This window comes from Pseudophryne corroboree, assembly GCF_028390025.1.
Source record: "Pseudophryne corroboree isolate aPseCor3 chromosome 5 unlocalized genomic scaffold, aPseCor3.hap2 SUPER_5_unloc_3, whole genome shotgun sequence".
Taxonomy (NCBI): Eukaryota; Metazoa; Chordata; class Amphibia; order Anura; family Myobatrachidae; genus Pseudophryne; species Pseudophryne corroboree.
In genome coordinates, this window is record NW_026967600.1 from 87,103 (window position 1) to 113,749 (window position 26,647).

The 26,647-nt window shown below is 50.1% G+C and overlaps 1 protein-coding gene across 1 annotated transcript in view; it reads right to left on the minus strand.

Annotated features, from left to right (window-relative positions):
* The window catches only part of LOC134985582 (tyrosinase-like), a 93,377-nt gene that overhangs the window by 42,611 nt on the left and 24,119 nt on the right, over positions 1 to 26,647 (minus strand). The window contains exon 2 of the mRNA XM_063950403.1: positions 20,698 to 21,507. Within this exon, the coding sequence (XP_063806473.1) occupies positions 20,698 to 21,483 (786 nt within the window). The 5' untranslated portion in view covers positions 21,484 to 21,507. The remainder of the gene's footprint in view (positions 1 to 20,697; positions 21,508 to 26,647) is intronic.

Consider the following 26,647-nt stretch of genomic DNA (forward strand, 5'->3'; position numbering starts at 1 on the left):
GAGTACTACTACTGAGGGCATAATGTGTAAGGAGTACTACTACTGAGGGCATAATGTGTAAGGAGTACTACTACTGAGGGTATAGTGTGTAAGAAGCACTACTACTGAGGGCATAATGTGTAAGAAGCACTACTACTGAGGGTATAATGTGTAAGGAGTACTACTACTGAGGGCATAATGTGTAAGGAGTACTACTACTGAGGGCATAATGTGTAAGGAGTACTACTACTGAGGGCATAATGTGTAAGAAGCACTACTACTGAGGGCATAATGTGTAAGAAGCACTACTACTGAGGGCATAATGTGTAAGAAGTACTACTACTGAGGGCATAATGTGTAAGAAGTACTACTACTGAGGGCATAATGTGTAAGAAGCACTACTACTGAGGGTATAATGTGTAAGGAGTACTACTACTGAGGGCATAATGTGTAAGGAGTACTACTACTGAGGGCATAATGTGTAAGAAGCACTACTACTGAGGGTATAATGTGTAAGGAGTACTACTACTGAGGGCATAATGTGTAAGAAGCACTACTACTGAGGGCATAGTGTGTAAGGAGTACTACTACTGAGGGCATAATGTGTAAGGAGTACTACTACTGAGGGCATAATGTGTAAGGAGTACTACTACTGAGGGCATAATGTGTAAGGAGCACTACTACTGAGGGCATAATGTGCAAGGGGGACTTCTACTGAGGGTATAATTTAAGGAGCACTACAACTGTGGGCATCTGTGCCAGTCTCTTTGCCCATCCTCTATCTGCATAGTTCTTTCTTCCCTTCCTCTGCACCAGCCTCTCTGCACATCCTGTCTGCACCATCTTTTCTGCCAGCATTTGTCTGCACCAGCACCTCTTCCCTTCCTCTGTGCCAGTCTCTTTGCCCATCCTCTATCTGCATCATCCTCTCTTCCCTTCCTCTGCACCAGCCTCTCTTTCCACTGCCTGTCTACTGTCACACACTGCCTGTTACCCTCACCCTGTCACCTACTGCCTCTCCCTGTCACCCTCTCTCCATCACCCTCTCACTGTCACATACTTCTGGTCAAACTCTCCCAGTTGCCCTATCTCTCCTGTCAGTGTCTACCTCCCCTTTCACCCTGTGCCTCTGCCTGTCACTCTCTTTACTATCTGCCCATCACCCACTACCTCTCCCTCTCACCCTCTGTTTATCCTCATTATCCATGCCATCCCTTGTTCCCTCTCCATGCCCCCCACTGCCTCTCCCCAGTGTCATCCACTACCTGTCACCCACTGCCTCTCCCCAGTGTCATCCACTACCTGTCACCCACTGCCACTCCCCAGTGTCATCCACTACCTGTCACCCACTGCCTCTCCCCAGTGTAATCCACTACCTGTCACCCACTGCCTCTCCCCAGTGTCATCCACTACCTCTCACCCACTGCCTCTCCACAGTGTCATCCACTACCTGTCACCCACTGCCTCTCCCCAGTATCAGTTACTGCCTGTTATCGATTAACTGCCACTCACTATTTTTCCCCAGCATCACCCACTGCCTCTCCCAATAGTAGGAGGGTACAAATTTATAGTTTGAAGGGGGGTGCCGAACACCCTAGTGTCACGATCCGGGTATCTGGACGCCATTACTTACCCTTCAGATGCCTCCTAAGGCGGGCTCAGCGTTCCAGGACCAGATTCCGCTGTTCCTGAGTTTCCACATGCAGAGTGTCAGAGTGGTGTTTTCATCAGCCGCGGCCTCCGCTGTGCCCGCGTGGTTAAATGTGCATCTATCAGCCTGGCGTCTCCTGTCTCCGGTGGCCGGCGCCGCCATTACTGTTTCCCAGACCACATGGATTACAAACCAAACTTCCCTCCAAGTGTCTGCATGGGCGCAGCCATCTTGGATTCTGTCATCTGATCATTTCCACCAATCTGCTGTTTGTATTGTTGATTTGCATAATTGCCTAGCCAACCCCTTCCTTGCTGCAGGTATAAGTAAGCTGTGCCTGAGCAAGGAAGACGTCAGTGCTTTGGTTGTCAAACCTAGTTCCTGTTTGTCTCTCTTCTATGATTGTCTTCCAGGTTCCAGCTCCTGTCTCAAGACTTCCACCATAGAGACCCGCACCAGCATTCCACCTGCGGTGTAGCCTGACTCTCCAATCCATTGTGGATTCATCTGTTTCCAGCTACAACACTACCTGCTTCCAGCCTCAGCTTCCAGCAGAATACAGCTTCCCTTAAAGGGCCGGTGTCCTTTCTACACTTTACCACTCTCCACCGGAATTATTATTTCTCCGCTCTCAAGTTCTACATTTCAGTTCACATTTCATCGCTCCCAAAGTTCATTTATTATTTAACTGGTTCCAGCCAGTATCCACCCCGTGCTAACAACAGTCTGGTTCCAGCCAGTATCCACAGCAGCTGTTTTACCTTCAGCAACCCAGCTCTTCCTGGAACACCAGCTGGTACAATCCTGGGTTATCTCCATTGCTACAGCCGGGCCTGGTAAGGACTTTCCATCTAGAAGATCATAAGAACTATCTCACACTACCAGTGCCCTGTGGCTCCTGCCATGCTGTAGTATTCAGGAACTGTATTTATTCTTTGCTGACTTTTACGTTTTCTTTTATTGCTGCTGTGATGCGGAGTTGTCATAATAAACATCATTGACTTTTATCTAAGTTGTCGTGGTCACGCCTTCGGGCAGTTATTATTCATGTTACTTACATGTCCAGGGGTCTGATACAACCTCCCAGGTTCCGGTACATCTCAGCCCCTACAACTGAGGCTGCCTCCCGTCAGCTCAGGCCCTCAGTTGTGACACCTAGCACTGACCCTGTGCTCCATAAACAGCCTCAGTCACACACAGTATACAGGTGTCACATATCACATTACTCAGTGCAGTCTCCTGGTGCGTCCTAGTCACATTGTGCTCTGTATACAGCCTCAGTCACACACAGTATACAGGTGTCATATATCACATTACTCAGCGCAGTCTCCTGGTGCGTCCTAGTCACATTGTGCTCCGTATACAGCCTCCGTCACACATAGTATACAGGTGTCACATATCACATTACTCAGCGCAGTCTCCTGGTGCGTCCTAGTCACATTGTGCTCCGTATACAGCCTCAGTCACACACAGTATACAGGGGTCATATACCACATTACTCAGCGCAGTCTCCTGGTGCGTCCTAGTCACATTGTGCTCCGTATACAGCCTCAGTCACACACAGTATACAGGTGTAATATATCGCATTACTCAGCGCAGTCTCCTGGTGCGTCCGAGTCACATTGTGCTCCGTATACAGCCTCAGTCACACACAGTATACAGGTGTCATATATCACATTACACAGCGCAGTCTCCTGGTGCGTCCTAGTCACATTGTACTACATATACAGCCTCAGTCACACACACAGTATACAGGTGTCATATATCACATTACTCAGCGCAGTCTCCTGGTGCGCCCTAGTCACATTGTGCTCCGTATACAGCCTCAGTCACACACAGTATACAGGTGTCATATATCACATTACACAGCGCAGTCTCTTGGTGCGTCCTAGTCACATTGTGCTCCGTATACAGCCTCAGTCACACACAGTATACAGGTGTCACATATCACATTACTCAGCGCAGTCTCCTGGTGCGTCCTAGTCACATTGTACTACATATACAGCCTCAGTCACACACAGTATACAGGTGTCATATATCACATTACTCAGCGCAGTCTCCTGCTGCATCTTAGTCACATCATATTGCAGAAAAGACGCCCAACATCAGCAGAGTCTGTCGCGACCTGGTGGGCGTAGATGGGCTGCATTGCGCAACTGCAGCAATGATGTACATTGATCGCAAGCAGAGCCGGCCTTAGGCATAGGCAAACTAGGCAAATGCCTAGGGCATTTGGTATGCTTAGGGGCACCAACAGCTTCTGCTGATTAAAATGATATGCAGCATGCCTATATTCTGTGTGTGTGACTGCGGCTGTATCTGCATATGAAATGCTATGTTGCAGTGTATTCCTGGAAATCACTGTAATGTAGCATTTCGTATGCAGATACAGCCACAGTCACACACAGAATATAGGCATGCTGCGTATCAGTTTAATCAGCAGAAGCTGCTTGTGCGTCCTAACCACATAGTAATGCAAATAAGATGCATTTTCATAAACAAAAGGTGCCCAACGTTAGCAGAGCTGCCAACTGACTCATGCCAGGCATCTCCTGCAGAACTAGCGGCGGTGCTAGGGGGCACCAGCCAAAATCTTGCCTAGGGCATCATATTGGTTAGGGCCGGCTCTGATCGCAAGAATGCGCTATAGCGCGTATTTTACCCCAGAATTGATGGTGGGGACAGAAAAATAAAAAAACTGCTGGGTCCCTCAGGATATGCGCTGTGACCTGCAGCGCTGTCCTGTGCTGTCAGTCAGGTCTCCACAACAACAGAGGGAGGAACTTGGAAGAGGCGGAAACCATGAAGAGTGTGACCTCTCACCCTCCCCTCATCCTCTGCTCTGCCTGACCCCCTCCCCCACAAATAACGGTTGCAGGTGCCATCCCTCCGCAAGTAGCATGGCCTTGTCTCAACCGCTGCTCCCTGCAGCCCACTGGACACCCGCCCGGCTTACTCCGCTGCTGTATAGGTGGGGGCAGTTCGGTCCCTGTGCCCCCGGCTGGATGCCGCCACCTCCGCTCTCCCCTCCATGTTTTCCGCTCCCCCCTGCCTGCAATCCTCTGACTCCAGGCTGGTGGTGGTGTGGCCTCATGCCGATCCCCGGACTATACCCCCCGGCCTGACTCCGCTGCTGCTGCTGGCAGTATCTATGGAAGAGCCCTGAGTGCGGTGGGGGCCTGGTCCCTGGAGGGGGTGTTATGGTGGTGTTCCCCAATGGGGGTTTCTGGCTGCACTCTCTCCTGCCTCTCTGTCCCTACTCCCTGGTGCCTCTGTCCCTACTCCCCTGGTGCCTCTGTCCCTACTCGCCTGGTGCCTCTGTCCCTACTCGCCTGGTGCCTCTGTCCCTACTCGCCTGGTGCCTCTGTCCCTACTCGCCTGGTGCCTCTGTCCCTACTCGCCTGGTGCCTCTGTCCCTACTCGCCTGGTGCCTCTGTCCCTACTCGCCTGGTGCCTCTGTCCCTACTCGCCTGGTGCCTCTGTCCCTACTCGCCTGGTGCCTCTGTCCCTACTCCCCTGGTGCCTCTGTCCCTACTCCCTGGTGCCTCTGTCCCTACTCCCTGGTGCCTGTCCCTACTTACTGGTGCCTCTGTCCCTACTCCCCTGGTGCCTCTGTCCCTACTCCCTGGTGCCTCTGTCCCTACTCCCTGGTGCCTCTGTCCCTACTATTTGGTGCCTGCCCCTACTTACTGGTGCCTCTGTCCCTACTCCCTGGTGCCTCTGTCCCTACTCCCTGGTGCCTGTCCCTACTTACTGGTGCCTCTGTCCCTACTCCCTGGTGCCTCTGTCCCTACTACTGAGGGCATAATGTGTAAGGAGTACTACTACTGAGGGCATAATGTGTAAGGAGCACTACTACTGAGGGCATAATGTGCAAGGGGGACTTCTACTGAGGGTATAATTTAAGGAGCACTACAACTGTGGGCATCTGTGCCAGTCTCTTTGCCCATCCTCTATCTGCATAATTCTTTCTTCCCTTCCTCTGCACCAGCCTCTCTGCACATCCTGTCTGCACCATCTTTTCTGCCAGCATTTGTCTGCACCAGCACCTCTTCCCTTCCTCTGTGCCAGTCTCTTTGCCCATCCTCTATCTGCATCATCCTCTCTTCCCTTCCTCTGCACCAGCCTCTCTTTCCACTGCCTGTCTACTGTCACACACTGCCTGTTACCCTCACCCTGTCACCTACTGCCTCTCCCTGTCACCCTCTCTCCATCACCCTCTCACTGTCACATACTTCTGGTCAAACTCTCCCAGTTGCCCTATCTCTCCTGTCAGTGTCTACCTCCCCTTTCACCCTGTGCCTCTGCCTGTCACTCTCTTTACTATCTGCCCATCACCCACTACCTCTCCCTCTCACCCTCTGTTTATCCTCATTATCCATGCCATCCCTTGTTCCCTCTCCATGCCCCCCACTGCCTCTCCCCAGTGTCATCCACTACCTGTCACCCACTGCCTCTCCCCAGTGTCATCCACTACCTGTCACCCACTGCCACTCCCCAGTGTCATCCACTACCTGTCACCCACTGCCACTCCCCAGTGTCATCCACTACCTGTCACCCACTGCCTCTCCCCAGTGTCATCCACTACCTGTCACCCACTGCCTTTCCCCAGTGTCATCCACTACCTGTCACCCACTGCCTCTCCCCAGTGTAATCCACTACCTGTCACCCACTGCCTCTCCCCAGTGTCATCCACTACCTCTCACCCACTGCCTCTCCACAGTGTCATCCACTACCTGTCACTCACTGCCTCTCACCAGTGTCATCCACTACCTGTCACCCACTGCCTCTCCCCAGTATCAGTTACTGCCTGTTATCGATTAACTGCCACTCACTATTTTTCCCCAGCATCACCCACTGCCTCTCCCAATAGTAGGAGGGTACAAATTTATAGTTTGAAGGGGGGTGCCGAACACCCTAGCACTGACCCTGTGCTCCATAAACAGCCTCAGTCACACACAGTATACAGGTGTCACATATCACATTACTCAGCGCAGTCTCCTGGTGCGTCCTAGTCACATTGTGCTCTGTATACAGCCTCAGTCACACACAGTATACAGGTGTCATATATCACATTACTCAGCGCAGTCTCCTGGTGCGTCCTAGTCACATTGTGCTCCGTATACAGCCTCCGTCACACATAGTATACAGGTGTCACATATCACATTACTCAGCGCAGTCTCCTGGTGCGTCCTAGTCACATTGTGCTCCGTATACAGCCTCAGTCACACACAGTATACAGGGGTCATATACCACATTACTCAGCGCAGTCTCCTGGTGCGTCCTAGTCACATTGTGCTCCGTATACAGCCTCAGTCACACACAGTATACAGGTGTAATATATCGCATTACTCAGCGCAGTCTCCTGGTGCGTCCGAGTCACATTGTGCTCCGTATACAGCCTCAGTCACACACAGTATACAGGTGTCATATATCACATTACACAGCGCAGTCTCCTGGTGCGTCCTAGTCACATTGTACTACATATACAGCCTCAGTCACACACACAGTATACAGGTGTCATATATCACATTACTCAGCGCAGTCTCCTGGTGCGCCCTAGTCACATTGTGCTCCGTATACAGCCTCAGTCACACACAGTATACAGGTGTCATATATCACATTACACAGCGCAGTCTCTTGGTGCGTCCTAGTCACATTGTGCTCCGTATACAGCCTCAGTCACACACAGTATACAGGTGTCACATATCACATTACTCAGCGCAGTCTCCTGGTGCGTCCTAGTCACATTGTACTACATATACAGCCTCAGTCACACACAGTATACAGGTGTCATATATCACATTACTCAGCGCAGTCTCCTGCTGCATCTTAGTCACATCATATTGCAGAAAAGACGCCCAACATCAGCAGAGTCTGTCGCGACCTGGTGGGCGTAGATGGGCTGCATTGCGCAACTGCAGCAATGATGTACATTGATCGCAAGCAGAGCCGGCCTTAGGCATAGGCAAACTAGGCAAATGCCTAGGGCATTTGGTATGCTTAGGGGCACCAACAGCTTCTGCTGATTAAAATGATATGCAGCATGCCTATATTCTGTGTGTGTGACTGCGGCTGTATCTGCATATGAAATGCTATGTTGCAGTGTATTCCTGGAAATCACTGTAATGTAGCATTTCGTATGCAGATACAGCCACAGTCACACACAGAATATAGGCATGCTGCGTATCAGTTTAATCAGCAGAAGCTGCTTGTGCGTCCTAACCACATAGTAATGCAAATAAGATGCATTTTCATAAACAAAAGGTGCCCAACGTTAGCAGAGCTGCCAACTGACTCATGCCAGGCATCTCCTGCAGAACTAGCGGCGGTGCTAGGGGGCACCAGCCAAAATCTTGCCTAGGGCATCATATTGGTTAGGGCCGGCTCTGATCGCAAGAATGCGCTATAGCGCGTATTTTACCCCAGAATTGATGGTGGGGACAGAAAAATAAAAAAACTGCTGGGTCCCTCAGGATATGCGCTGTGACCTGCAGCGCTGTCCTGTGCTGTCAGTCAGGTCTCCACAACAACAGAGGGAGGAACTTGGAAGAGGCGGAAACCATGAAGAGTGTGACCTCTCACCCTCCCCTCATCCTCTGCTCTGCCTGACCCCCTCCCCCACAAATAACGGTTGCAGGTGCCATCCCTCCGCAAGTAGCATGGCCTTGTCTCAACCGCTGCTCCCTGCAGCCCACTGGACACCCGCCCGGCTTACTCCGCTGCTGTATAGGTGGGGGCAGTTCGGTCCCTGTGCCCCCGGCTGGATGCCGCCACCTCCGCTCTCCCCTCCATGTTTTCCGCTCCCCCCTGCCTGCAATCCTCTGACTCCAGGCTGGTGGTGGTGTGGCCTCATGCCGATCCCCGGACTATACCCCCCGGCCTGACTCCGCTGCTGCTGCTGGCAGTATCTATGGAAGAGCCCTGAGTGCGGTGGGGGCCTGGTCCCTGGAGGGGGTGTTATGGTGGTGTTCCCCAATGGGGGTTTCTGGCTGCACTCTCTCCTGCCTCTCTGTCCCTACTCCCTGGTGCCTCTGTCCCTACTCCCCTGGTGCCTCTGTCCCTACTCGCCTGGTGCCTCTGTCCCTACTCGCCTGGTGCCTCTGTCCCTACTCGCCTGGTGCCTCTGTCCCTACTCGCCTGGTGCCTCTGTCCCTACTCGCCTGGTGCCTCTGTCCCTACTCGCCTGGTGCCTCTGTCCCTACTCGCCTGGTGCCTCTGTCCCTACTCGCCTGGTGCCTCTGTCCCTACTCCCCTGGTGCCTCTGTCCCTACTCCCTGGTGCCTCTGTCCCTACTCCCTGGTGCCTGTCCCTACTTACTGGTGCCTCTGTCCCTACTCCCCTGGTGCCTCTGTCCCTACTCCCTGGTGCCTCTGTCCCTACTCCCTGGTGCCTCTGTCCCTACTATTTGGTGCCTGCCCCTACTTACTGGTGCCTCTGTCCCTACTCCCCTGGTGCCTCTGTCCCTACTCCCTGGTGCCTGTCCCTACTTACTGGTGCCTCTGTCCCTACTCCCCTGGTGCCTCTGTCCCTACTCCCTGGTGCCTCTGTCCCTACTCCCTGGTGCCTGTCCCTACTTACTGGTGCCTCTGTCCCTACTCCCTGGTGCCTCTGTCCCTACTCCCTGGTGCCTCTGTCCCTACTCCCTGGTGCCTCTGTCCCTACTCCCCTGGTGCCTCTGTCCCTACTCCCCTGGTGCCTCTGTCCCTACTCCCCTGGTGCCTCTGTCCCTACTCCCTGGTGCCTCTGTCCCTACTCCCTGCAACCTCTGTCCCTACTGCTTGCTACCTCTGTCCCTACTCCCTGGTGCCTCTCTGTCCCTACTCCCTGCTGCCTCTGTCCCTACTCCCTGGTGCCTCTGTCCCTACTCCCTGGTGCCTCTGTCCCTACTCCCTGGTGCCTCTCTGTCCCTACTCCCTGGTGCCTCTCTGTCCCTACTCCCCTGGTGCCTCTGTCCCTACTCCCTGGTGCCTCTGTCCCTACTCGCCTGGTGCCTCTGTCCCTGCTCGCCTGGTGCCTCTGTCCCTACTCCCTGGTGCCTCTGTCCCTACTCGCTAGGTGCCTCTGTCCCTTCTCCCTGGTGCCTCTGTCCCTACTCCCTGGTGCCTCTGTCCCTACTCCCTGGTGCCTCTGTCCCAACTCGCCAGGTGCCTCTGTCCCTACTCCCTGGTGCCTCTGTCCCTGCTCGCCTGGTGCCTCTGTCCCTGCTCGCCTGGTGCCTCTGTCCCTACTCCCTGGTGCCTCTGTCCCTACTCCCTGGTGCCTCTGTCCCTATTCCCTGGTGCCTCTGTCCCTACTCGCCAGGTGCCTCTGTCCCTTCTCCCTGGTGCCTCTGTCCCTACTCCCTGGTGCCTCTGTCCCTACTCCCTGGTGCCTCTGTCCCTACTCGCCAGGTGCCTCTGTCCCTACTCCCTGGTGCCTCTGTCCCTGCTCGCCTGGTGCCTCTGTCCCTTCTCCCTGGTGCCTCTGTCCCTACTCCCTGCTACCTCTGTCCCTACTCCCTGCTACCTCTGTCCCTACTCGCCAGGTGCCTCTGTCCTTTCTCCCTGGTGCCTTTGTCCCTACTTCCCTAGTGCCTCTGTCCCTACTCCCCTGGTGCCTCTGTCCCTACTCCTCTGGTGCCTCTGTCCCTACTCCTCTGGTGCCTCTGTCCCTACTCTTCTGGTGCCTCTGTCCCTACTCCTCTGGTGCCTCTGTCCCTACTCCTCTGGTGCCTCTGTCCCTACTCCCTGGTGCCTCTGTCCATACTCCCTGGTGCCTCTGTCCATACTCCCTGGTGCCTCTGTCCATACTCCCTGGTGCCTCTGTCCATACTCCCTGGTGCCTCTGTCCCTACTCCCATAGTGCCTCTGTCCATACTCCCTGGTGCCTCTGTCCCTAATCCCATAGTGCCTCTGTCCCTAATCCCATAGTGCCTCTGTCCCTACTCCCCTGGTGCCTCTGTCCCTACTCCCTGATACTTCTGTCCCTACTCCCTGGTGCCTCTATCCCAATTCCCCTGGTGCCTCTGTCCCTACTCCTCTGATGCCTCTGTCCCTACTCCCTGGTGCCTCTGTCCCTACTCCCTGGTGCCTCTGTCCCTACTCCCTGCTACCTCTGTCCCTACTCTCTGCTACCTCTCCGTCCCTACTCCCTGCTACATCTGTCCCTACTCCCTGGTGCCTCTCTGTCCATACTCCCTGCTACCACTGTCCCCCCTCCCTGGTGCCTCTTTCTTACCCTACTCCCCTGGTGCCTCTGTCCCTACTCCCTGCTACCTCTGTCCCTACTCCCTGGTGCCTCTCTGTCCATACTCCCTGCTACCTCTGTCCCTACTCCCTGGTGCCTCTCTGTCCCTACTCCCTGCTACCTCTGTCCCTATTCCCTGGTGCCTCTCTCTGTCCCTACTCCCTGCTACACCTCTGTCCCTACTCCCTGGTGCCTCTGTCCCTACTCCCTGGTGCCTCTGTCCCTACTCCCTGGTGCCTCTGTCCCTACTCCCTGCTACCTCTCTCCCTACTACCTGCTACCTCTCTCCCTACTCCCTGGTGCCTCTCTGTCCCTACTCCCAGCTACCACTGTCCCTACTACCTGGTGCCTCTTTCTGTCCCTACTCCCTGGTGCCTCTCTCTGTCCCTACTACCTCTGTCCCTACCCCCTAGTGCCTCTCTCTGTCCCTTTACCCTGCTACCTCTGTCCCTACTCCCTGGTGCCTCTCTCTGTCCCTACTCCCTGCTACCTCTGTAACTACTCCCTAGTGCCTGTCTCTGTCCCTACTTTCTGCTGCCTGTCTCTGTCCCTACTGCCTGGTGCCTCTCTGCCACTACTCCCTGCTACCATATAAAATGTGTATAGAACACTAACTGGTGCAATGTGTATAACGTGCTCTACCTGGCGCAATGTGTGTAACGTGCTCTACCTGGTACAATGTGTGTAACGTGCTCTTCCTGGTGCAATGTGTATAATGTTCTCTACCTGGTGCAATTTGTATAACGTGCTTTACCTGGTGCAATGTGTATAATGTTCTCCACCTGGTGCAATGTGTATAACGTACTTTACCTGGTGCATTGTGTATAATGTGCTTTACCTGATGCAATGTGTGTAACGTGCTCTACCTGGTGCAATGTGTATAGGGTGTTCTAACTGGCGCAATGTGTATAACGTGCTCTACCTGGTACAATGTGTGTAACGTGCTCTACCTGGTGCAATGTGTATAGCGTGTTCTAACTGGTGCAATGTGTATAACGTGCTCTACCTGGTGCAATGTGTATAGCGTGTTCTAACTGGTGCAATGTGTATAACGTGCTCTACCTGGTACAATGTGTGTAACGTGCTCTACCTGGTGCAATGTGTATAGCGTGTTCTAACTGGTGCAATGTGTATAACGTGCTCTACCTGGTGCAATGTGTGTAACGTGCTCTACCTGATGCAATGTGTATAGGGTGTTCTAACTGGCGCAATGTTTATAACGTGCTCCACATGGTGCAATGTGTGTAACGTGCTCTACCTTGTGCAATGTGTATAGGGTGTTCTAACTGGCGCAATGTGTATAACGTGCTCTACCAGGTGCAATGTGTGTAACGTGCTCTACCTGGTGCAATGTGTATAGGGTGTTCTAACTGGTGCAATGTGTATAACGTGCTCTACCTGGTGCAATGTGTGTAACATGCTCTACCTGGTGCAATGTGTATAGCGTGTTCTAACTGGTGCAATGTGTATAACATGCTCTACCTGATGCAATGTGTTTAGGGTGTTCTAACTGGTGCAATGTGTATAACGTGCTCTACCAGGTGCAATGTGTGTAACATGCTCTACCTGGTGCAATGTGTATAGGGTGTTCTAACTGGCGCAATCTGTATAACGTGCTCTACCTGGTGCAATGTGTGTAACATGCTCTACCTGGTGCAATGTGTATAGCGTGTTCTAACTGGTGCAATGTGTATAACGTGTTCTACCTTGTGCAATGTGTATAGGGTGTTCTAACTGGCGCAATGTTTATAACGTGCTCCACATGGTGCAATGTGTATAACGTGCTCTACCTGGTGCAATGTGTATAGGGTGTTCTAACTGGTGCAATGTGTATAACGTGCTCTACCTGGTGCAATGTGTGTAACATGCTCTACCTGGTGCAATGTGTATAGCGTGTTCTAACTGGTGCAATGTGTATAACATGCTCTACCTGATGCAATGTGTTTAGGGTGTTCTAACTGGTGCAATGTGTATAACGTGCTCTACCAGGTGCAATGTGTGTAACATGCTCTACCTGGTGCAATGTGTATAGGGTGTTCTAACTGGCGCAATCTGTATAACGTGCTCTACCTGGTGCAATGTGTGTAACATGCTCTACCTTGTGCAATGTGTATAGCGTGTTCTAACTGGTGCAATGTGTATAACGTGCTTTACCTGATGCAATGTGTATAGGGTGTTCTAACTGGCACAATGTTTATAACGTGCTCCACATGGTGCAATGTGTGTAACGTGCTCTACCTGGTGCAATGTGTATAGGGTGTTCTAACTGGCGCAATGTGTATAACGTGCTCTACCTGGTGCAATGTGTATAACGTGCTCTACATGGTGCAATGTGTGTAATGTGCTCTACCAGGTGCAATGTATGTAACGTGCTCTACCTGGTGCAATGTGTATAATGTGCTCTACCTGGTGCAATGTGTATAATGTACTTTACCTGGTGCATTGTGTATAATGTGCTTTACCTGATGCAATGTGTGTAATGTGCTCTACCTGGTGCAATGTGTATAGGGTGTTCTAACTGGCGCAATGTGTATAACGTGCTCTACCTGGTACAATGTGTGTAACGTGCTCTACCTGGTGCAATGTGTATAGCGTGTTCTAACTGGTGCAATGTGTATAACGTGCTCTACCTGGTGCAATGTGTATAGCGTGTTCTAACTGGTGCAATGTGTATAACGTGCTCTACCTGGTACAATATGTGTAACGTGCTCTACCTGGTGCAATGTGTATAGCGTGTTCTAACTGGTGCAATGTGTATAACGTGCTCTACCTGGTTGCAATGTGTGTAGCGTGCTCTACCTGATGCAATGTGTATAGGGTGTTCTAACTGGCGCAATGTTTATAACGTGCTCCACATGGTGCAATGTGTGTAACGTGCTCTACCTTGTGCAATGTGTTTAGGGTGTTCTAACTGGTGCAATGTGTATAACGTGCTCTACCAGGTGCAATGTGTGTAACATGCTCTACCTGGTGCAATGTGTATAGGGTGTTCTAACTGACGCAATGTGTATAACGTACTCTACCTGATGCAATGTGTTTAACATGCTCTACCTGGTGCAATGTGTATAGGGTGTTCTAACTGGTGCAATGTGTATAACGTGCTCTACCTGATGCAATGTGTATAGGGTGTTCTAACTGACGCAATGTGTATAACGTACTCTACCTGATGCAATGTGTGTAACATGCTCTACCTGGTGCAATGTGTATAGGGTGTTCTAACTGACGCAATGTGTATAACGTACTCTACCTGATGCAATGTGTGTAACATGCTCTACCTGGTGCAATGTGTATAGCGTGTTCTAACTGGTGCAATGTGTATAACGTGTTCTACCTGATGCAATGTGTTTAGGGTGTTCTAACTGGCGCAATGTTTATAACGTGCTCCACATGGTGCAATGTGTGTAACGTGCTCTACCTGGTACAATGTGTGTAACGTGCTCTACCTGGTACAATGTGTATAGGGTGTTCTAACTGGCGCAATGTGTGTAATGTGCTCTACCTGGTGCAATGTGTATAATGTGCTCTACCTAGGGAAATGTGTATAGGGTGTTCTAACTGGCGCAATCTGTATAACGTGCTCTACCTGGTGCAATGTGTGTAACGTGCTTTACCTGATGAAATGTGTATAGGGTGTTCTAACTGGCGCAATGTTTATAACGTGCTCCACATGGTGCAATGTGTGTAACGTGCTCTACCTGGTGCAATGTGTATAGGGTGTTCTAACTGGCGCAATGTGTATAACATGCTCTACCTGGTGCAATGTGTATAACGTGCTCTACATGGTGCAATGTGTGTAATGTGCTCTACCAGGTGCAATGTATGTAACGTGCTCTACCTGGTGCAATGTGTATAATGTGCTCTACCTAGGGAAATGTGTATAGCGTGTTCTAACTGGCGCAATGTGTGTAACGTGCTCTACCAGGTGCAATGTGTGTAACGTGCTCTACCTGGTACAATGTGTATAGGGTGTTCTAACTGGCGCAATGTGTATAACATGCTCTACCAGGTGCAATGTGTGTAACGTGCTCTACCTGGTGCAATGTGTGTAACGTGCTTTACCTGGTGCAATGTGTATAGGGTGTTCTAACTGGCGCAATGTGTATAACGTGCTCTACCAGGTGCAATGTGTGTAACGTGCTATACCTGGTGCAATGTGTATAGGGTGTTCTAACTGGCGCAATGTGTATAACGTGCTCTACCTGGTGCAATGTGTGTAACATGCTCTACCTGGTGCAATGTGTATAGCGTGTTCTAACTGGTGCAATGTGTATAATGTGCTCTACCAGGTGCAATGTGAATAGGGTGTTCTAACTGGTGCAATGTGTATAACGTGCTCTATCTGGTGCAATGTGAAAAGGGTGTTCTAACTGGTGCAATGTGTATAACGTGCTCTATCTGGTGCAATGTGAAAAGGGTGTTCTACCTGATGCAATGTGTGTAACGTGCTCTACCTGGTGCAATGTGTATAGCGTGTTCTAACTGGTGCAATGTGTATAACGTGCTCTACCTGGTGCAATGTGTGTAACGTGCTTTACCTGATGCAATGTGTATAGGGTGTTCTAACTGGCGCAATGTTTATAACGTGCTCCACATGGTGCAATGTGTGTAACGTGCTCTACCTTGTGCAATGTGTATAGGGTGTTCTAACTGGCGCAATCTGTATAATGTGCTCTACCTGGTGCAATGTGTATAGGGTGTTCTAACTGGCGCAATGTGTGTAATGTGCTCTACCTGGTGCAATGTGTATAACGTGCTCTACCTGGTGCAATGTGTATAACGTGCTCTACCTGGTGCAATGTGTATAATGTGCTCTACCTGGTGCAATGTGTGTGACGTGCTCTACCTGGTGCAATGTGTATAGGGTGTTCTAACTGGCGCAATGTGTGTAATGTGCTCTACCTGGTGCAATGTGTATAACGTGCTCTACCTGGTGCAATGTGTATAATGTGCTCTACCTGGTGCAATGTGTGTGACGTGCTCTACCTGGTGCAATGTGTATAGGGTGTTCGTACTGCCGCAATCTGTATAACGTGCTCTACCTGGTGCAATGTGTATAGGGTGTTCTAACTGGCGCAATGTGTATAACGTGCTATACCTGGTGCAATGTGTATAACGTTCGCTACCTGGTGCAATGTATATAACGTGCGCTACCTGGTGCAATGTGTATAACATGATCTACTTGGTGCAATGTGTATAATGTGCTCTACCTGGTGCAATGTGTATAATGTGCTCTACCTGTGTGGTGTAATGTGAATTGGTACTATTATGTGGCCATGCTCTTTCCCGATGAAGCCACACCCCATCATTTTTGGGGTGCGCCTCTGGCGTGCACTGTCCTTGATTTACAATATGGGAGGGGGAGAACCAATTTACTTTCTACCAAAGGGCACCGAAATGTCTAGTTACAGCTCTGGTGCGGGGTGTCCTGCATGCTGCACAGCTCAGCAGCGTTGTCACCGCTCCTCCCCCTCGCAACACTTTTGTAGTGTCCAAGTCGATTCTGGTTTTCTATTTGAATAATTAATAAGATTAATATGAACCTTCATTCTGATGGGACCCAGATAAGGACCCCAATATTTAGGGTGTTCTAACTGGTGCAATGTGTATAACGTGCTCTACCTGGTGCAATGTGTGTAACATGCTCTACCTGGTGCAATGTGTATAGCGTGTTCTAACTGGTGCAATGTGTATAACATGCTCTACCTGATGCAATGTGTTTAGGGTGTTCTAACTGGTGCAATGTGTATAACGTGCTCTACCAGGTGCAATGTGTGTAACATGCTCTACCTGGTGCAATGTGTATAGGGTGTTCTAACTGGCGCAATCTGTATAACGTGCTCTACCTGGTGCAATGTGTGTAACATGCTCTACCTTGTGCAATGTGTATAGCGTGTTCTAACTGGTGCAATGTGTATAACGTGTTCTACCTGATGCAATGTGTTTAGGGTGTTCTAACTGGCGCAATGTTTATAACGTGCTCCACATGGTGCAATGTGTGTAACGTGCTCTACCTTGTGCAATGTGTATAGGGTGTTCTAACTGGCGCAATGTTTATAACGTGCTCCACATGGTGCAATGTGTATAACGTGCTCTACCTGGTACAATGTGTGTAACGTGCTCTACCTGGTACAATGTGTATAGGGTGTTCTAACTGGCGCAATGTGTGTAATGTGCTCTACCTGGTGCAATGTGTATAATGTGCTCTACCTAGGGAAATGTGTATAGGGTGTTCTAACTGGCACAATCTGTATAACGTGCTCTACCTGGTGCAATGTGTGTAACGTGCTTTACCTGATGCAATGTGTATAGGGTGTTCTAACTGGCACAATGTTTATAACGTGCTCCACATGGTGCAATGTGTGTAACGTGCTCTACCTGGTGCAATGTGTATAGGGTGTTCTAACTGGCGCAATGTGTATAACGTGCTCTACCTGGTGCAATGTGTATAACGTGCTCTACATGGTGCAATGTGTGTAATGTGCTCTACCAGGTGCAATGTATGTAACGTGCTCTACCTGGTGCAATGTGTATAATGTGCTCTACCTGGTGCAATGTGTATAATGTACTTTACCTGGTGCATTGTGTATAATGTGCTTTACCTGATGCAATGTGTGTAATGTGCTCTACCTGGTGCAATGTGTATAGGGTGTTCTAACTGGCGCAATGTGTATAACGTGCTCTACCTGGTACAATGTGTGTAACGTGCTCTACCTGGTGCAATGTGTATAGCGTGTTCTAACTGGTGCAATGTGTATAACGTGCTCTACCTGGTGCAATGTGTATAGCGTGTTCTAACTGGTGCAATGTGTATAACGTGCTCTACCTGGTACAATATGTGTAACGTGCTCTACCTGGTGCAATGTGTATAGCGTGTTCTAACTGGTGCAATGTGTATAACGTGCTCTACCTGGTGCAATGTGTGTAGCGTGCTCTACCTGATGCAATGTGTATAGGGTGTTCTAACTGGCGCAATGTTTATAACGTGCTCCACATGGTGCAATGTGTGTAACGTGCTCTACCTTGTGCAATGTGTTTAGGGTGTTCTAACTGGTGCAATGTGTATAACGTGCTCTACCAGGTGCAATGTGTGTAACATGCTCTACCTGGTGCAATGTGTATAGGGTGTTCTAACTGACGCAATGTGTATAACGTACTCTACCTGATGCAATGTGTTTAACATGCTCTACCTGGTGCAATGTGTATAGGGTGTTCTAACTGGTGCAATGTGTATAACGTGCTCTACCTGATGCAATGTGTATAGGGTGTTCTAACTGACGCAATGTGTATAACGTACTCTACCTGATGCAATGTGTGTAACATGCTCTACCTGGTGCAATGTGTATAGGGTGTTCTAACTGACGCAATGTGTATAACGTACTCTACCTGATGCAATGTGTGTAACATGCTCTACCTGGTGCAATGTGTATAGCGTGTTCTAACTGGTGCAATGTGTATAACGTGTTCTACCTGATGCAATGTGTTTAGGGTGTTCTAACTGGCGCAATGTTTATAACGTGCTCCACATGGTGCAATGTGTGTAACGTGCTCTACCTGGTACAATGTGTGTAACGTGCTCTACCTGGTACAATGTGTATAGGGTGTTCTAACTGGCGCAATGTGTGTAATGTGCTCTACCTGGTGCAATGTGTATAATGTGCTCTACCTAGGGAAATGTGTATAGGGTGTTCTAACTGGCGCAATCTGTATAACGTGCTCTACCTGGTGCAATGTGTGTAACGTGCTTTACCTGATGCAATGTGTATAGGGTGTTCTAACTGGCGCAATGTTTATAACGTGCTCCACATGGTGCAATGTGTGTAACGTGCTCTACCTGGTGCAATGTGTATAGGGTGTTCTAACTGGCGCAATGTGTATAACATGCTCTACCTGGTGCAATGTGTATAACGTGCTCTACATGGTGCAATGTGTGTAATGTGCTCTACCAGGTGCAATGTATGTAACGTGCTCTACCTGGTGCAATGTGTATAATGTGCTCTACCTAGGGAAATGTGTATAGCGTGTTCTAACTGGCGCAATGTGTGTAACGTGCTCTACCAGGTGCAATGTGTGTAACGTGCTCTACCTGGTACAATGTGTATAGGGTGTTCTAACTGGCGCAATGTGTATAACATGCTCTACCAGGTGCAATGTGTGTAACGTGCTCTACCTGGTGCAATGTGTGTAACGTGCTTTACCTGGTGCAATGTGTATAGGGTGTTCTAACTGGCGCAATGTGTATAACGTGCTCTACCAGGTGCAATGTGTGTAACGTGCTATACCTGGTGCAATGTGTATAGGGTGTTCTAACTGGCGCAATGTGTATAACGTGCTCTACCTGGTGCAATGTGTGTAACATGCTCTACCTGGTGCAATGTGTATAGCGTGTTCTAACTGGTGCAATGTGTATAATGTGCTCTACCAGGTGCAATGTGAATAGGGTGTTCTAACTGGTGCAATGTGTATAACGTGCTCTATCTGGTGCAATGTGAAAAGGGTGTTCTAACTGGTGCAATGTGTATAACGTGCTCTATCTGGTGCAATGTGAAAAGGGTGTTCTACCTGATGCAATGTGTGTAACGTGCTCTACCTGGTGCAATGTGTATAGCGTGTTCTAACTGGTGCAATGTGTATAACGTGCTCTACCTGGTGCAATGTGTGTAACGTGCTTTACCTGATGCAATGTGTATAGGGTGTTCTAACTGGCGCAATGTTTATAACGTGCTCCACATGGTGCAATGTGTGTAACGTGCTCTACCTTGTGCAATGTGTATAGGGTGTTCTAACTGGCGCAATCTGTATAATGTGCTCTACCTGGTGCAATGTGTATAGGGTGTTCTAACTGGCGCAATGTGTGTAATGTGCTCTACCTGGTGCAATGTGTATAACGTGCTCTACCTGGTGCAATGTGTATAACGTGCTCTACCTGGTGCAATGTGTATAATGTGCTCTACCTGGTGCAATGTGTGTGACGTGCTCTACCTGGTGCAATGTGTATAGGGTGTTCTAACTGGCGCAATGTGTGTAATGTGCTCTACCTGGTGCAATGTGTATAACGTGCTCTACCTGGTGCAATGTGTATAATGTGCTCTACCTGGTGCAATGTGTGTGACGTGCTCTACCTGGTGCAATGTGTATAGGGTGTTCGTACTGCCGCAATCTGTATAACGTGCTCTACCTGGTGCAATGTGTATAGGGTGTTCTAACTGGCGCAATGTGTATAACGTGCTATACCTGGTGCAATGTGTATAACGTTCGCTACCTGGTGCAATGTATATAACGTGTGCTACCTGGTGCAATGTGTATAACATGATCTACTTGGTGCAATGTGTATAATGTGCTCTACCTGGTGCAATGTGTATAATGTGCTCTACCTGTGTGGTGTAAGGTGAATTGGTACTATTATGTGGCCATGCCCTTTCCCGATGAAGCCACACCCCATCATTTTTGGGGTGCGCCTCTGGCGTGCACTGTCCTTGATTTACAATATGGGAGGGGGAGAACCAATTTACTTTCTACCAAAGGGCACCGAAATGTCTAGTTACAGCTCTGGTGCGGGGTGTCCTGCATGCTGCACAGCTCAGCAGCGTTGTCACCGCTCCTCCCCCTCGCAACACTTTTGTAGTGTCCAAGTCGATTCTGGTTTTCTATTTGAATAATTAATAAGATTAATATGAACCTTCATTCTGATGGGACCCAGATAAGGACCCCAATATTTAAAAGTGAGGGGTCCGTGGGACCCACTTTTTTTGGGGCTCAGTGCGATCACTGGATGTATGAGGAGACATCTGTAAGTCTTAGGTTTGGTTATGAATACACAAATAGGCTGCACTGAGACTCACCTTCCAGAAAGAGAAGTGAGAAGACGGGTTGAGGACCCCTTGGGCATCGTTACTTCCCAATAGGTCATCGGTACAGATGGAGCAGTTCTTATCCCCCCGCCAGTCATAGTATGGAATCGCAAAGTCCTCATCTCCCGTCATCAGCTGGATCTGTCTCTCTAGGAACAGGAGATTTAGGCGATGCCAGCCTGGGAATACAGGGCCTTGATGAGCATAGTTCTTATTAGGATCAAACTTGCTATTTATCATGATAGCTTTCATGGAATAATAATGCATCCAAACAAACACATCATAAAGAGAGGCGTCCACGAAGCGATAGGTCTCCCGGTGGTGTCTGTCTCCCGTGCTCAGGACCACAAAGTCTCTGCTTTTGGTAGTCTTGGCTAGAGCCAGGTAGCTGAATAATCGTTCTTTTTCCAAAAATGTCAGTTCCCGGAGCTCGCGCCGCAGCACCACTTTTTTCCGGTCACATTTCTCTCCATGGTGGCCGAATCTGCAATCACCACAGTCAAAGCCGCTAAAGTTCCCATAGCACTCACAGGTGTTGTCGTAGTAGTGCCTTGGCCAATCCAGACGGTCATCGTTGTACTGGGGGACCTTCCTTCCTGTCAACTGAGCCCAATTGATGCATTTTCCACGTCCTGACAGGGAACCACATGGGCTTCTGTCCTTCCACAGTGGGCAACAACTCTTGGTGCGAAAGGCGGCTTCAGTGGCGCAGACTCGGGGGAACTGGGTATCCACGGCACATAGGCAGCAGGTGAGGAAGATGAGGGTACGTAGCATGGCGTCCTGATGCTGGGAGGGAACCTATGAACATACAATAAACATTATAATAGTATCCAAAGTTGTAATCGACAGGCAAATCTCAGTAATATAATGTTCCCTGGCACCGGAATATAAGATCTGTGCATATAGTTATAGAATAGAACATTATAGCATTTTCATGAAAATACTTAAATGAAATAATATTAATAAGCATTAATGCAAGGAGAGTCTCAGTCTGAGGTATGAAGGGCCCACCAGGGGGTGTGGCCAGCCACCATAGGGGGTGTGACCAGGCACCATAAAGGGACTTGGCCTACCATTAAAAAAGACATGCAAATAACAGGACCCTTTACAAAGGAGGGGGCCGAGGAGTGTCCAGACCCCCAATTTTTATTGGCAGGAGGGCAAATGTTGGTATAATTTTCATAGAAACAAACCAATTACCCACCAGGTTATTGACCACTAGAAAAAGAGTGAGGATCTCTCAGTCAGTGGGGACCACCAGATATTTCCCCTGTACACCTGTGGGAAAGTATTGCATCAGAAATCATTATGAAGGCTATGGATGGGAGGATATCTCACCTAACATGATGTGGCCCTTAATGGTTAGTGTCTGGTGATCACCAGGAAATATCAACCTGCTCTGCAGAAGTAGCAGTAAAAGTGGAAGATGGGGGGGGGGGGGCACGTTACTTGCCTACTCTCCCCCACTATGGCACCTACACACCGATGTCTATGCTTGTATAAAGAAGGCATTGCTCGCTAACTTCCAGATCCCTGCACAATTTTATCGTCTCAAATTCAGGACACTGAGAAAAGGTGGGACTGCTTCCTACCAGGAGTTTTCCAGTCAGCTACGGCAAGCCTGTGGGAAATGGCTTGAAGGAAGACAGGCCTCCACTGTGGAGCAGATTATCAACCTAATCATGGTAGAACAACTAATCATTAAGATGGCACCACAGGTACGGGAGTGGGTCATGGACCGGAAGCCCAGTACAACTGAGCAAGCTGTGGAATGGTCTGATGAATATATATCAAATCGTCCCCAATGTAGATTCTTCAGTGCAGCAGGTGATACAAGAACCCAATGAGTGGAGAAGCTCCCTGTCAAGAACTGTGCATAAATGTTAGTAGTAAAGGAGACTGTGACTGGACGGTCCCGTACAAAAGCCCTCACCGGTTTCGCGTCCCGTCCCCAGTACACAGAATGGATGTTTAGGTCACGCCAGACCTGGCCTAATAGGGGATTCCTGCTTACCGTCAGTAACTGCCTGTTACTGACTCCACCCACTGCGCAGTGGGTGGGTTCTATACTGCCACCACCAAACTCCTAACCTGCCATGGCGTTTGGAACCACGGTTATGGTCTGTATGCGTTGACACGCCGCCTTACCACACCTGTGTGGCGGTGACGAATTTCCCACTAGTCGCTTGATTAGGCCTCTGCCGGTAGCTGGAGGAAGGCAGAACTTGGAGACGCTGGATACACCCTGGACAGCCGGAAAATGGAGCTAGGTTTCGCCTAGCCCTGCAGGTCACAAGATGAAGCGGTCGTCTTGAGGCAGATGATGTTTATTTGCTCAAATAGTCTTAAAAAAGACTCTTCCCTATTCCTAGGGGCAACAGCAATACAGCAAGATGTTACAGCAGAATGAAAATGGTAGAATACACTTTTCATGGGGCAACTGCCCTCCTTTTATCCTACTCCAATACACAATACCACAGGGGGTAAGTCCGCCCTGTGGTTTACAACCAATCAATGTTTACCCATGGGCTGTGCATGCCTTGGTAACATGCACAGCTACCATTGTTCTCTATGGACAGTGGGGAGTGGTCACTCTCCTTTGACCGTCCCATCCTGGAGGGTCTGGATCCATCCTGGTGACATTCAGTCTATGCTGGGGGAAGTTTTCCCGCCTAAACTTACTTCCAGGAATCTGCCTGGGACCCAGATCAGCATCTGCAGCCTGAAATCGGGCTCCAGAGCTGGGCAGCCTAGATCTCCAATCAGGGTTTCCTGCTCACAAAAGGTGATCTCTATGGAGCCCCAGAAAATGATTCAGCTTGTTGGAAAACTGAGCTTTTCCTTTCTCTTCCCATGCTACTTTTAAGTTTGGGGCTGGAGGAGAAAGTATTCCGTTTTTGGGGAAAAGGTCTGAGGGAATCCATCAGCCTGCACAGCCATGGATTCCCCCCTCCTGGGACACACAACCAAGTAAGTGCATTTTACTTTAAAATACATTAAACACATTTCACATACACTTCTGTTAAAATACACTGAGCCTGTGCCCTGCACATGCTCCACACACCCAGGCACTGCAGTGCCTCATCACACTATATATATATATATATATATATATATATATATATTTCACATTTAAAAACATCATTTTACTTTACTGCACTCCCTGAGCCCTGCAGCCTGGATGCTAGAGCTCTCTCAGTGCTGGGGGGGGCAGGATTCCCTGTGCCTGGCTGCCCCCTTCCCTCCAGTCAGCCCTCTACTTATGTGCACCCCCCTATCTGTTAGCCCGGCGACTCGGGACGCTCGTTCCGGCCACCGCGGCGCTGCATCTCTGGAGCGATGAGGCACCGGGAGCATAGCTACCGGACCCCAGTGCTCAACATCCTACTCATCCCCACCGCTATGGAGCCGGCTAGCCCAGTCCCCCCTGAGCGGCGCACTGTGGTCCCCTTGCCACGCAGGGAGACGGCTAGCCCGGTCCCCGGTGTGCGGCGCTCCCCCCATAGCACAGCAGCCCGGTACACTCGTCCCGGCTGCTGCAGATTGCCACCTCCACAGGGCTGAGGCGGCACACAGCGGTGGGACTCCCTAGCGGCAGCACACACAGATCACTGCAGCGGGAGCTGATCTGGCTGCAGCGGCTTCCCTCTTCCCCGGCGCACAGATAAGCCAGTGCACCCGGCGGTCACCCTTACTGCCGCGGCGCCGGGAGCGGAGCTCCCGGACCCCGGTGGTCTGTACTGAGCACTGCAGTCCAGTGGGAGCCAGTCTCCCAGTTGCAGTGGATCCCCCTTCTCCCCCAGTGCACACCAACATGCCAGCACGCCGGGGGCTGCACTCACTTCCGCAGTCGCCAGAGAGGTCTGGGGCCGTGGCACACACACTCACACACACACACACACACACACACATATATATACATTTTTAAATACATGGCGCCTAGTACCCTATACATATTAAAGATGGTGCCTAGCGCTCAGTACACATTTGAAAGTGGCGTCAAGCACACATTGATCAGTAAAATGGTGCCGGCAGCTGAGGGTTAACCCCTTCAGCGCCGCGGCCGCCATTGTCCATGTGGCAGGGGGGTCTCTGGCCACAGAGACCCTATCAAAAGCATTGCCTATCAGCCACCCAGATTCAGAGTGGCTAACCCAGGACCTCGGAAATGTTGCCACTGCAATCAACCAGGGCACTTGCTGAGGGACTGACCACACAAACGACAGACATTCCCTGGGACTATACCTGCTCCAGTCTTTGTGGTATGTTACCGCAGAGGATTATGGTAAGGAGGTCGTCCATTCAGAGGCAGAGGAGATGGGAGTGTATATCATGGACCTGGTTCTTGGGGAGGAGCAGGCAACTCCCAGGAATATGTAAGGGCACCTACAGATTGTGATAGTGGAGGACCAGAAGGTACAGGGCCTATGAGATTCAGAGTCTCACTCATGTTGATTGAGCCAGACCTGATTCCTGCAGTTGTTCCTGGACAGTACATATGAATTGCCAATGCCGGGAGACAAGCGGGTGATATTCCTGTTGCCAAGATACATCAGGACTGGGTGGCGGATCAATGAATCATGGAAGTTGGAGTACACAAGGGGCTAGCAGCCAAGGTGATCCTCTGTAATTATCTGGGACAAGGACTGGTTACACGCTTCATCCAAGTGGTGACCAGAATCCAAACATGAAGAGTGGTGACCCAGACCACAGATATGGAACAGAACCAACCTACCCAGACAACAACTGTGAGTGACTCCAGTCCCTTGTCCAGTACTTTAGAGGTAGACTTGAGGGAGGTGGACTGGAGTGAGTTTCGACAGACCCAGTGGATTGACCCCTCCCTATGTAAATTGAGAAGTGCTGCTGACCTTAGGTTGGAAACAGCCTATGGAAGCAAGAAAGTATGGCAAGAGGGTTACTGTACCGAGTGGTGTTTCTCAGACTGGACAGGAAGCAGTCATGCCTACTAAAAAGTTGGTGGTACCTACACAATACAGAGCGAAATCACCAGCTCTTGCCTATGACATCCCCGGTGATTTTGGCACCCATAAAACACTGGCCCGGCTGTTGCGGAATGTATTCTGCCCGTGGATTTCTAGAGACATTGGGGGTAATTCAGAGTTGATCGCAGCAGCAAATTTGTTAGCAGTTGGGCAAAACCATGTGCACTGCAGGTGGGGCAGATGTAACATGTGCAGAGAGAGTTAGATTTGGGTGCGGTGTATTCAAACTGAAATCTAAATTGCAGTGTAAAAATAAAGCAGCCAGTATTTATCCTGCACAGAAACAACATAACCCACCCAAATCTAACTCTCTCTGCACATGTTACATCTGCCCCCCTGCAGTGCACATGGTTTCACTCAACCGCTAACAAATTTGCTGCTGCGATCAACTCTGAATTACCCCCCATTAAGCAATATCGGGACACCTGCAGTACCTGCCAGAGACTGGGGAAGACCCAACAGAAATCTCTTCTGCACCCATTACCTCTTATAGGGTAACCCGTGTTTCCATAGACCTAGTTGGACCATTAGCTTTTCCTAGTCACACAGTTAAGAAGTATGTCTTATACTGGTGGACTTTGCTACATGTTATCCTGAGGCTGTAGCCCTGTCATCCATTGACACTGAACATGTTGCACAAGCACTCACTGACATCTTAAGTCAGGTCGGATATCCGCAAGAAGTTGTCACAGATGAAGGACCCCAATTCCGTGGTGAACTAATGCAAACCCTGTGGGAAAAGTGGGGGGTTAGGCCTCTTCAGGGGTGGTCTTCTGTATGCCGACTGACGGGATCCCAGCGCACAGTATACCGGTGCCGGGATCCCGACAGCCGGCATACCGACACTTATTCTCCCACGTGGGGGTCCACGACCCCCCTGGAGGGAGAATAAAATAGTGTGATAGCGCGCCACCGTGCCCGTAGCGTGGCGA